Raw genomic sequence first — 13,103 nt, 5'->3', positions numbered from 1 at the left:
ACTTCCAATCCTTCCACCTCTCCGCGTACATAAAATTCCCTTCTTTCGACATTCTCACCATATCATCCTTTGTTTGCTATTGTAAAAACTCACTCAAGGTACGAGCATCCACCACCAAAGTATACCTGTGCGGCATCCACTTCTTCCATAAATTCCTTTCCAGCACGATCTGTCCATCCCTTATCCACCCTCAAATTACTCTCCTTCTTAAAGGCTTTCAACAGCTTGAAAAAACCACTTCCGAATCTGCGGGCACCACTTACCTCAGACATCCTTGAATCCTGCATCTACATTCTCAGGTCAGGTTACCACTCACCCCGGGTCGACCGCACTCTTGAATCTTTATTCTTGTTAGCCTTCTTCATCTCCCTAAGGTGCTCCGAAATTACCGCTGCTTCCACATCCTTCGATCCTTCTTCTCAACCTTGCTTATCTGACATCTCCATCTTATCTTCCGAGACACTGACCTTCTATCTCAAGAAAAGCAAAACCGACCAACTCAGGTCCGGCACTCTCATCTATTATTTCAAGCTCTGTTCCTACATAACCCCTAAGTCTCTATCCCATTACGCACATCTTCGCACCTCTGCCGGAGCTTTGCCTACTGTCCCTCTGTTCGTTAACGTGAAGGGCCGTATCGTGATACCCTCCTGAACAAATCTCCAGGCACTCCTTCAGATCAGGGGCCGCGTCCTCTGCCGCTCGCCAAAGGCATACCTGAGTATCTCATCAAGCAACGCAGCCGTTGATCCTCCGAGGCTTACCATGCATACATTAAAACTAACCCTGGTATCCTCAAGCAGGCACTTTCTCTCCTCGGCTGAATTGGTCCAATAATCTTTTGTTTTTGTTTTTCTGCACTGGTGACTGGGGGTCTCGCTTGGTTCTTTTGGGGGTCCTATCCTCCCCGTCCAACGGCCGGGAGGTTGGCCCTCAGCCAAGCGGGTTACGCCAAATCTCCACATCCCAATAAACGATTCTAATTTCTCCCAAGCTTTTGGCTGCTGTCATTCTTCATGAAATTGAGTTTTTAATGAAAGTTCGGGAGGAATTAAGGCAGCCGCGCTCATTCGACACAGCTGCTGCGATTCTCACTAATCCTGATGTAAGCAACCGGTCTCCATATATATCAAATGTCACCCTCTCCTCTTCCTCGTTCGTTTTCTGCATCCCTCCTCCACCCCCTCTCCACCTTTGCAGCTACCCCATTGGTCACATGGGGGTCCTATCCTCCCCGTCCAACGGCCGGGAGGTTGGCCCTCAGCCAAGCGGGTTATGCCAAATCTCCACATCTCAATAAACGATTCTAATTTCTCCCAAGCTTTCGGCTGCTGTCATTCCTCGTGAAACCTGTTTAATGCACAGAGGAATTTAGTTTCTTTCACATGAAATGTTTCCATCTACCCAACCACTTTCAGTCAGAATCTAATTTAGATTTCTGGAAAAAAAGAATATAACTCCTTAAAGACTACACCCTGGTTTTGATATCATCTCTGAAAGCTGGCCATTTTTATTTTTCATAACCATTTTAAACTGCACTGTATGGATATTTATTGTAAATAGGTTTTTGATTAATAGAATAAAAACTGAATGAAAAGACAACTAAAAACATTAAAATTTCAAATATTTTTATATGGCAGTAAGCAAGAAAATTCATTTTTGCCATTATTGACAATACTGGCATTACAATGCCATACAATTACAGAATCATAAAATACAATTATTGCACCTTACAAATGCAGAAACTGGTTACAACTACTACCACATATATATGGTATAGGTACTAAAACATAAAGTGCACAACATTCTGTACATTTCTTTCATAAAACAACTACATACAGATTAGGCACATGGACTAAAAATCTTTCAAAGGCTCAAGCGCTGATGCAATAAACATTAAATCTAGGTCACTGCACTCTACAAAAAAGTTGTGTATCTGTGTACCATTTTTGCATTAGTCAGTCTACATTTTAGTACATCATAGCACTGCATAACCTGTGCTTCCAATTCTTCTGAACTATGCAACAAATACCATTTCAGTTCAGGTGGGTAGCTGTGTCAGCATGTGTAGCCTGCAAAGGAACAAGTAATAGGTTTATTCCATGCTGAAAAGAGAAGAAAGAACACCCGAAGAAGGATCCACAGCTGAAATGTTGTTTTCTTTCTTTTCGGTATGGAATAAACCTATTGTTCCAAATACCATTATGTAGTACACATTCCTAAATCCTGACCTCATCTAGATTATCCAGACCTCCCTGGACACAAAGGCAACTATTTCACCCAAGTGTAGAACAATGTCAAGTTTTTTTCAGTTTATAATTGACCAACCAAACAACCAATCTTTTGGCCTGTCTGATTGTTACACGTTAACAATATCTATAGTATTTTGATTTTTTGGATTATAATGAGAAAGTGGCTGCTTGAAAGACTTATTCAGGTTGAAAAACTCTCATCTTAGCAGAAAAAAGTATAAACACAAATCTACATACAGTAATACCTTTCTTAGTACAGTTTCTGTGAGTACTGATTTCCTATAACTCTCTTTCTCCTGGCCAATACTGTATATTAATTACTCCACCAAATACACCTGTATTATAGCAGAATGTGTGTTTGTCTGTTTGTGATGCACATACAAAAGCTAAGCAGAAGCAACCAGAGCACACTCAGCTTAGGCTGTTGTTGTGCATTATGCTACTATTAATGCTAAAGGCAAGAAGGAATGAAAAACAGTGTGCAAGATCTCAGCCAATGAGTTGTTGCATGATATACACTATGTTTCATACATACCATAAAACCCCTAAGAAATAGCACACGTAGGAACAACCTCATTTAACTTATGCTATAATTGACCCTATTAATACTAATGTCACAGAGCTTTCCTTTCTCTGAAAAACATTTCTCATGCTAGGTGAGGTATTACTTTAAAACACTGAGCATAAAAACAGTCATACCCAGATATAGACACACTGCAAAAGGAAACAGTATTACAACACTGAAAATTAGAACAAATTATTTTGTAACTTTCATGTGGTGAGGTGTCCTTCACAACTGATCTCCATCTTTCAACCTTTATAGTACATAGATGAGTTTGTGTGGACATATTGCTCTTCAATGCTGAAGTTCTAGATGATACTTTAGGAAATGACGTTTAAAAAAATAGAACCAAAACAATTTGAATCAAATGGCTACCATGCGTAAACTACTTTCCAATCTGTGCACCAGGAATTATTCTTCCAAGAATATGATTTTGCACTTATTTCATTAGAAGCCACTTCTTCTTAAGTGCAAAAATTTTATTTGCACTTTATTTTCATACTTTCTTTTATCAGTTAAAAGTAAGAGTACGGATGTGTTTTTTTAAATGGAGGAATTAGGTATGGAGGGTTCTTGTCACAAAATGCTACACTTTGTCCAATCAAGAATTTAAACCTGTAAAAGAAGTTAAAGATCCATTTTTATAGCTTTTTTACACTAAATGAGAAGTATATAAAAAAGGAGGCACTTCATATTTTTAGACATAGGCTCCCAAATGAACAGATGCAATGACATGGTTAAATTAATGCAGCAGCTTCAGTACTAGGAGCACTGCCATAATTATTTAAGCCTGTTAAACATTGATAATAAATTAAAATATGTAATGCAATTTATACCCACAGTACAAATCTTAAACATATTATAGACAGTGATTATATCTTCACGTTGTATAGCAGCTTGAAGAATTATCAACTAGGAACATTTCTCAACAATGGCAAACAGGTCTTTAAAATGGAAGACTCAATAATAAAACATGCTTTTTGTACAGAAGCTTCTATTAATTCAGGTTTCTTTTTAATATTCATATATGTGCTATGGTCCTTTTGAGGGATAAGAAGATTTGGGGACTTGAACAATAAGGAACTACATCAAAAGGTTAAAACTAACATTTCAATATGTAACAAAAACATAAAGGTGAATTTTAGAATCCCAAAAGATCCAATGGTTTCCAATGGTATTCATTTGCCTTTTTTATACTCTTAAAGAGCAAGCCATTTCACAAAGTATTGCTACAGTCATCGCATTGTTGTAGAGAAAGGAAATCTTCCAAAGTCCCTAATAATGTTTAGAAATTGGGTCTATGTACTCATTTCTGTCCTTTCTAATTTTGTTCTCTACTTTTCCTTCAAATTGTGGTTTTATCTTACAGCTGTTTGACTGTTTTGCTCTATTTTCAGCAGCTACTTTGCCCTCCTGACTATCCCTGTCTTCCTCAGAAATTGGCGTCTCTTCTGTTATAGAAAGGGGTCCATCTGTACTCCCCTGGATTTCTGCAATTCTCTGGTTTCTGTCTTCTGTCTTGTCACTCCTGTTATCTTCTGCTTTGTCACTATTAGATTGTGAAGAAGGGCTGCTAGCACAAGCCCCTTTCACTGGTTTTGATTGAACTGCACTTTTGTCTTGTGTTGAGCAAGCCCTGCCTCCGGGATTCCTCTTCATTGGAGGCCCCCAGATGAATTGATCAGCAGGGCGATAGTACAGCTGGGCAAAGCGCAGAAGGGTCCTTCTCTCCTTTCTATCTCTGATGGTGTACACAAAATACTCCAGGGCACTATGTTTCATATTTGGGATTGTCTCCTCTACCAGTGCTTCTTCCAGAAGCAGTTTGACTAGTGGAGGTTTGAAGCTCTCAAATCCAAGTTCACCCAGGCTCTTCAGAATGCGAGTGATTCGTAAATAATTGTGTTGTGATCTAACAGAAAGGAGAAATTAAAGCCAAAATTAAAATACATATAGCAATAACACATTTAATTACAATGTCATTGTCAATACAAAAGCCATGGAATAATAAAAGGAGACTTGCTATATTATAATATTGTAGCGTTTACAGGTTCTTCTCAGAACAAAGGACCAGTGGAGACGCGATTAACAAACCAAGCGATAGCTTTATTCATTAACAACCACAAAACCAAACACAGGATATACACGCACATGAGGAGACTGACGAACACGTACACATCTTTAGAGTGGTAATTACTTAACAACACGCTATACACTTATAAGACTACACAGGACACTAGAACTGCTATGACATTATTTACACAGGTAGGGTCAGCTGCTGGTCATCGTGCTGACCCTCAGACTCTCCCTGGCTACAACTCCCAGCATGCCCAGCGGTACTATGAGCGCCTAGGGGCGCTGCCTCCTCATTACACTGCCCCCACCTGAAGCATCTGGCGTCCCGCCAACATCGAAAACCCCCCTCAGGCTGTACTCATACTCGGCTAACGGCTGTGGAACCCTGCGTGAGCTGCCGCTGCGCTGCGTTGACGGCTGGCGACCCACGGACGCCCCACTATTGGCCGGCTCCAGCCCCAGCTGCTCCTCTGGAGCCTCCCCACATGTCTCCTCCTCCCGGGCCCAGTAGGGGGCCAGGCGGTCTCGGTGCAGGACCATCACTCTCCCCCGTGTTCGCAACCGGCCAGCACTGTGGCGAGCGTCTGATTAAACCGCACCACCAACCCGTCGCTCTGGGGATGCAGCGGGGTGGTCCACGTCTTAGTGATCCCCAGGCGCTGGCACACTCTGGCGTAGACCTGGGACTTCAAGTTACTCCTCCGGCACCCCCAGCCTGGCAAACATCCCCTCCAGATGTGCATCGGCCACCGTGGGGGCACTCTGGTCCGGGAGGACGTAAAATAGTCCATGGCCACCAAGCTACGTCTAAGTTCCCGGCCTCGGTGCACAGAAATGGGCCCAAAACAACCACCCACACCCGCTCCATAGGAGCCCCCACCTGGTGATGTTGGAGGGGGGCCCGGGAGCGCTCGGTGGGGCCCATCTGCGCCAATAAACCCCAATAAAAATGGCCTCAGCTGGCCGTGCACCGCTCAGATCACAGCCCCGCGGAGCGACTGTGGCACCATCAGCTGCCACTGTACCTTGCCACTGGAGGGTACCCGCCACCCCCGGAGCAACACCCCGTCCTTTACCTCCAAGGCCTCCCACAGGGCGCAGAGGGCCTTGACGGATTTTGGGTGCGGGGCGAGCTCATCTCGCGTAGGCCGCGCTCCTGCTGCCCTCCAGCAGAGCACCGGCCCCACGTCAGGATCAGCTGCCTGTCGCTGCGCCAGCTCTGACAGGCCCACCCCCAGCGGCCCCTCCAGCACCGTGGCCGCGGCTCTCGCCTCCGCCACAGAACGGACATCCCCCCCACGCTGCTCCCACCGGGAACAATGGTATCAGTCCGTGGCCTCACAGGGGCGCCGCAAGAGAGCGTCGGCATTGAGATGGCGAGACGCCGCAGGGTGCATGACAGTGAAGTCGTACTCCTGCAGGATCTCTGTAAATTGCGCCATCTTCCCCTCCAGCTCCTTAAAGTGGAGCTGCAAGGTAAGGGACGCATGGTCGGTCCTCAACTGGAACCTGGTCCTGAACAGGTACGGCCTGAATTGGTGGACCACCGCCATCACCGCCATCAGCACGCGACGGGTCACGCCCTCCGTTCAGCCCTAGTCAAAGCCCGACTATAGTTGCCACTACGCGCTTCTTATCTACCCCCTCCTGCGCCAACACCGCACCCACCCCTGAGTTACTCGCGTTGGTATCTAGGACATATGGTTACCGCGTGTCGGGGTAGGCCAGCACGGGAGCCACCACCTGGTGATGTTGGAGGGGGGCCCGAGAGCGCTCTGGGGGGGCTTTTCTGCGCCACACACACCACACACGTTCGGCAATACCGCTCTACGTCCCGGTGGCAAAGACCCCAATAAAAATGGCCTCAGAGACGCTGCAGGGTTTTTTTACCGCCGAAGTGCTCCACGCCCGGCTGGCCATGCACCGCTCGGAGCACAGCCCCGCGGAGCGACTGTGGCACCATCAGCTGCCACCGTACCTTGCCACTGGACGGTACCCGCCACCCCCGGCGCAGCACCCCGTCCTTTACCTCCAAGGCCTCCCACAGGGCGCAGAGGGCCTTGACGGATTTTGGGTGCGGGGCGAGCTCCTCTCGCGTAGGCCGTCCTCCTGCTGCCCTCCAGCAGAACCCCGGCCCCACGTCAATATCAGCAGCATGTCGCTGATCCAGGTCTGACAGGACCCCACAGCGGCCCCTCCAGCACCGTGGCCGAGGCGCTCGCCTCCGCCACAATGCGGGGATGTGCTCCGAGCGGTGCACGGCAAGCCGGGCGTGTGGCACTTCGGCGGTAAAAAAACCCTGCAGCGTTTCTGAGGCCATTTTTATTGGGGTCTTCGCCAACGGGACGAGGAGCGGTATTGCCGAACGTGTGCGGTGTGTGTGGCGAGAAGGGCCCCCCCGAGCACTCTCGGGCCCCCCTCCAACATCACCAGGTGGCGGCTCCCGTGCTGGCCTGCCCCGACACGCGGATATCATATGTCCTAGATATCAGCGCGAGTAACTCGGCGGTGGGTGCGGTGTTGGCGCAGGTGCGGCCAGATAAGAAGTGCGTAGTGGCCAACTATAGTCGGACTTTGACTAGGGCTGAACGGAGCTGCTGCGTGACCCGTCGCGACCTGCTGGCGGTGATGGTGGTGGTCCACCACTTCAGGCCGTAACTGTTCAGGACCAGGTTCCGGTTGAGGACCGACCATGCGTCCTTCACCTTGCAGCTCCACTTTAAGGAGCCGGAGGGGCAGATGGCGCGATGGATAGAGATCCTGCAGGAGTACGACTTCATTGTTATGCACCGTGCGGGGTCTCGCCATCTGAATGCCGACGCTCACTTGCGGTGCCCCTGTGAGACCACGGACTGCCACCACTGCGCTCAGTGGGAGCAGCGTTAGGGGGCTGTCTGCACCGTGGCGGAGGCGAGCGCCGCGGCCATGGCGCTGGAAGGGCCGCTGGGGTTGGGCCTGTCAGACCTGGCGCAGCGACAGGCAGCTGATCCTGACGTGGGGCCGGTGCTCTGCTGGAGGGCAGCAGGAGCTCGGCCTACGTGAGATGAGCTCGCCCCGCACCCAAAATCCGTCAAGGCCCTCTGCGCCCTGTGGGAGGCCTTGGAGGTAAAGGACGGGGTGCCTCGCCGGGGGTGGCGGGTACCCTCCAGTGGCAAGGTACGGTGGCAGCTGATGGTGCCAGAGTCGCTCCGCGGGGATGTGCTCCGAGCGGTGCACGGCCATCCGGGCGTGGGGCACTTCGGTGGTAAAAAAAACCCGCAGCGTCTCTGAGGCCATTTTCATTGGGGTCTTCGCCACCGGGACGAGGAGCGGAATTGCCGAACGTGTGCGGTGTGTGTGCCGCAGAGGGCCCCCCCGAGCGCTCTCGGGCCCCCCTCCAACATCACCAGGTGGGGGCTCCCATGCTGGCCTACCCCGACACGCGGTTACCATATGTCCTAGATACCAACGCGAGTAACTTGGAGGTGGGTGTGGTGTAGGTGCAGAAGGGGCGAGATAAGAAGCGCATAGTAGCCAACTATAGTCAGGCTTTTACTAGGGCTGAACGGAGCTACTGCGTGACCCGTCGCGAACTGCTGGCGGTGATGGCGGTGGTCCACCACTTCAGGCTGTACCTGTTCAGGACCAGGTTCCGGTTGAGGACCGACCATGCGTCCTTCACCTTGCAGCTCCACTTTAAGGAGCCGGAGGGGCAGATGGCGCGATGGATAGAGATCCTGCAAGAGTACGACTTCATTGTTATGCACCGTGCGGGGTTTCGCCATCTGAATGGCAACGCTCTCTTGCGGCTCCCCTGTGAGGCCGCGGACTGCCACCACTGCGCCCGGCGGGAGCAGCGTGGGGGGGCTGTCCGCACTGTGGCGGAGGCGAGGGCCTCGGCCACGGTGCTGGAGGGGCCGCTGTGGGGGGCCTGTCAGACCTGGCGCAGCGACAGGCAGCTGATCCTGACTTGGGGCCGGGGCTCTGCTTGAGGGCAGCAGGAGCTCGGCCTACGCGATATGAGCTCGCCCCGCACCCAAAATCCGTCAAGGCCCTCTGCGCCCTGTGGGAGGCCTTGGAGGTAAAGGACGGGGTGCTGCGCCGGGAGTGGCGGGTACCCTCCAGTGGCAAGGTACGGTGGCAGCTGATGGTGCCACAGTCGCTCCACGGGGCAGTGCTCCGAGCGCTGCACGGCCAGCCGGGCTTAGGGCACTTCGGCGGTAAAAAAACCCTGCAGCGTTTCTGAGGCCATTTTTATTGGGGTCTTTGCCACCGGGACGAGGAGCGGTATTGCCGAACGTGTGTGGTGTGTGTGGCGCAGAAGGGCCCCCCCGAGCGCTCTTGGGCCCCCCTCCAACATCACCAGGTGGGGGCTCCCAAGTTGGCTTACCCCGACACGCGGATATCATATGTCCTATAGACCAACGTGAGTAACTCGGCGGTCGGTGCGGTGTTGGCGCAGGAGGGGCTGCTGGGGTTGGGCCTGTCAGACCTGGCGCAGCAACAGGCAGTTGATCCTGACAGCAGCGTGGGGGGGCTGTCCGCACTGTGGCGGAGGCGAGCGCCGCGGCCACGGTGCTGGAGAGGCCGCTGTGGGGGACCTGTCAGACCTGGCGCAGCGACAGGTAGCTGATCCTGACGTGGGGCCAGTGCTCTGCTGGAGGGCAGCAGGAGCGCGGCCTCCGCGAGAGGAGCATGCCCCGCACCCAAAATCCGTCAAGGCCCTCTGCGCCCTGTGGGAGGCCTTGGAGGTAAAGGACGGGGTGCTGCGCCGGGGGTGGCGGGTACCGTCCAGTGGCAAGGTACGGTGGCAGCTGATGGTGCCACAGTCGCTCCGCGGGGCTGTGCTCCGAGCGGTGCATGGCCAGCCGGGCGTGGAGCACTTCGGCGGTAAAAAAACCCTGCAGCGTCTCTGAGGCCATTTTTATTGGGGTCTTTGCCATCGGGACGTAGAGCGGTATTGCCGAACGTGTGTGGTGTGTGTGGCGCAGAAAAGCCCCCCCAGAGCGCTCTCGGGCCCCCCTCCAACATCACCAGGTGGTGGCTCCCGTGCTGGCCTACCCCGACACGCGGTAACCATATGTCCTAGATACCAACGCGAGTAACTCAGGGGTGGGTGCGGTGTTGGCGCAGGAGGGGGTAGATAAGAAGCGCGTAGTGGCAACTATAGTCGGGCTTTGACTAGGGCTGAACGGAGGGCGTGACCCGTCGCGTGCTGATGGCGGTGATGGCGGTGGTCCACCAATTCAGGCCGTACCTGTTCAGGACCAGGTTCCAGTTGAGGACCGACCATGCGTCCCTTACCTTGCAGCTCCACTTTAAGGAGCTGGAGGGGAAGATGGCGCAATTTACAGAGATCCTGCAGGAGTACGACTTCACTGTCATGCACCCTGCGGCGTCTCGCCATCTCAATGCCGACGCTCTCTTGCGGCGCCCCTGTGAGGCCACGGACTGATACCATTGTTCCCGGTGGGAGCAGCGTGGGGGGGATGTCCGTTCTGTGGCGGAGGCGAGAGCCGCGGCCACGGTGCTGGAGGGGCCGCTGGGGGTGGGCCTGTCAGAGCTGGCGCAGCGACAGGCAGCTGATCCTGACGTGGGGCCGGTGCTCTGCTGGAGGGCAGCAGGAGCGCGGCCTACGCGAGATGAGCTCGCCCCGCACCCAAAATCCGTCAAGGCCCTCTGCGCCCTGTGGGAGGCCTTGGAGGTAAAGGACGGGGTGTTGCTCCGGGGGTGGCGGGTACCCTCCAGTGGCAAGGTACAGTGGCAGCTGATGGTGCCACAGTCGCTCCGCGGGGCTGTGATCTGAGCGGTGCACGGCCAGCCGGGCGTAGGGCACTTCGGTGGTAAAAAAATCCTGCAGCGTCTCTGAGGCCATTTTTATTGGGGTTTATTGGCGCAGATGGGCCCCACCGAGCGCTCCCGGGCCCCCCTCCAACATCACCAGGTGGGGGCTCCTATGGAGCGGGTGGGGGTGGTTGTTTTGGGCCCATTTCTGTGCACCGAGGCCAGGAACTTAGACGTAGCTTGGTGGCCATGGACTATTTTACGTCCTCCCGGACCAGAGTGCCCCCACGGTGGCCGATGCACATCTGGAGGGGATGTTTGCCAGGCTGGGGGTGCCGGAGGAGTAACTTGAAGTCCCAGGTCTACGCCAGAGTGTGCCAGCGCCTGGGGATCACTAAGACGTGGCCTCACACAGGCGCCGCAAGAGAGCGTCGGCATTCAGATGGCGAGACCCCGCACAGTGCATAACAATGAAGTCGTACTCTTGCAGGATCTCTATCCATCGCGCCATCTGCCCCTGCGGCTCCTTAAAGTGGAGCTGCAAGGTGAAGGATTCATGGTCGGTCCTCAACCGGAACCTGGTCCTGAATAGGTACGGCCTGAAGTGGTGGACCACCGCCATCACCGCCAGCAGCTCGCGACGGGTCACGCAGTAGCTCCGTTCAGCCCTAGTCAAAGTCCGACTATAGTTGGCCACTACGCACTTCTTATCTGGCCGCACCTGCGCCAACACCGCACCCACCGCCGAGTTACTCGCGCTGGTATCTAGGACATATGATATCCGCGTGTGGGGGCAGGCCAGCACGGGAGCCACCACCTGGTGATGTTGGAGGGGGGCCCGAGAGTGCTCGGGGGGGCCCTTCTGCGCCACACACACCGCACACGTTCGGCAATACCGCTCCTCGTCCCGTTGGCGAAGACCCCAATAAAAATGGCCTCAGAGACGCTGCAGGGTTTTTTTACCGCCGAAGTGCCACACGCCTGGCTGGCCGTGCACCGCTCGGTGCACATCCCCGCGGAGCGACTGTGGCAACATCAGCTGCCACCGTACCTTGCCACTGGAGGGTACCCGCCACCCCAGGCGCAGCACCCCGTCCTTTACCTCCAAGGCTTCCCACAGGCCGCAGAGGGTCTTGACGGATTTTGGGTGCGGGGCGAGCTCATCTCGCGTAGGCCGCGCTCCTGCTGCCCTCCAGCAGAGCCCCGGCCCCACGTCAGGATCAGCAGCCTCTCGCTGCTCCAGGTCTGACAGGCCCAACCCCAGCGGCCCTTCCAGCGCCGTGGTCGCAGCACTCGCCTCCGCCACGGTGCAGACAGCCCTCTCACGCTGCTCCCGCCGGGCGCAGTGGTGGCAGTCCGCGGCCTCACAGGGGAGCCGCAAGAGAGCGTTGCCATTCAGATGGCGAAACCCCGCACGGTGCATGACAGTGAAGTCGTACTCCTGCAGGATCTCTATCCATCGCGCCATCTGCCCCTCCGGCTCCTTAAAGTGGAGCTGCAAGGTGAAGGACGCAAGGTCGGTCCTCAACCGGAACCTGGTCCTGAACAGGTACGGCCTGAAGTGGTGGACCACCACCATCACCGCCAGCAGGTTGCGACGGGTCACGCAGCAGCTCCGTTCAGCCCTAGTCAAAGTCCGACTATAGTTGGCCACTACGCACTTCTTATCTGGCCGCACCTGCGCCAACACCGCACCCACCGCCGAGTTACTCGCGCTGGTATCTAGGACATATGATATCCGCGTGTCGGGGCAGGCCAGCACGGGAGCCGCCACCTGGTGATGTTGGAGGGGGGCCCGAGAGTGCTCGGGGGGGCCCTTCTCGCCACACACACCGCACACGTTCGGCAATACCGCTCCTCGTCCCGTTGGCGAAGACCCCAATAAAAATGGCCTCAGAAACGCTGCAGGGTTTTTTTACCGCCGAAGTGCCACACGCCCGGCTTGCCGTGCACCGCTCGGAGCACAGCCCCGCGGAGCGACTGTGGCACCATCAGCTGCCACCGTACCTTGCCACTGGAGGGTACCCGCCACCCCCGGCGAAGCACCCCGTCCTTTACCTCCAAGGCCTCCCACAGGGCGCAGAGGGCCTTGACGGATTTTGGGTGCGGGGCGAGCTCCTCTCGCGTAGGCCGTCCTCCTGCTGCCCTCCAGCAGAACCCCGGCCCCACGTCAGGATCAGCAGCATGTCGCTGATCCAGGTCTGACAGGACCCCACAGCGGCCCCTCCAGCACCGTGGCCAAGGCGCTCGCCTCCGCCACAATGCGGACAGCCCCCCCACGCTGCTCCCGCCGGGCGCAGTGGTGGCAGTCCGCGGCCTCACAGGGGAGCCGCAAGAGAGCGTTGCCATTCAGATGGCGAAACCCCGCACGGTGCATAACAATGAAGTCGTACTCTTGCAGGATCTCTATCCATCGCGCCATCTGCCCCTCCGGCTCCTTAAAGTGGAGC

The 13,103-nt window shown here is 54.3% G+C and overlaps 1 protein-coding gene and 1 pseudogene across 1 annotated transcript in view; both read right to left on the bottom strand.

Annotated features, from left to right (window-relative positions):
- Window positions 1-1,611: 1,611 nt before the first annotated feature.
- Window positions 1,612-13,103, bottom strand: part of ogfrl1 (opioid growth factor receptor-like 1) — a 37,701-nt gene continuing 26,209 nt past the window's right edge. The window contains exon 7 of the mRNA XM_088609817.1: window positions 1,612-4,726. Within this exon, the coding sequence (XP_088465943.1) occupies window positions 4,090-4,726 (637 nt within the window). The 3' untranslated portion in view covers window positions 1,612-4,089. The remainder of the gene's footprint in view (window positions 4,727-13,103) is intronic.
- On the bottom strand, window positions 7,372-8,322 carry LOC148646472 (uncharacterized; annotated as a pseudogene).

Source organism: Lepisosteus platostomus, chromosome 17 (assembly GCF_059453375.1).
Source record: "Lepisosteus platostomus isolate fLepPlt1 chromosome 17, fLepPlt1.hap1, whole genome shotgun sequence".
Lineage (NCBI taxonomy): Eukaryota > Metazoa > Chordata > Actinopteri > Semionotiformes > Lepisosteidae > Lepisosteus > Lepisosteus platostomus.
The sequence above is the reverse complement of the archived record's forward strand: the minus strand, read 5'-3'. Positions and strand labels throughout refer to the sequence as shown.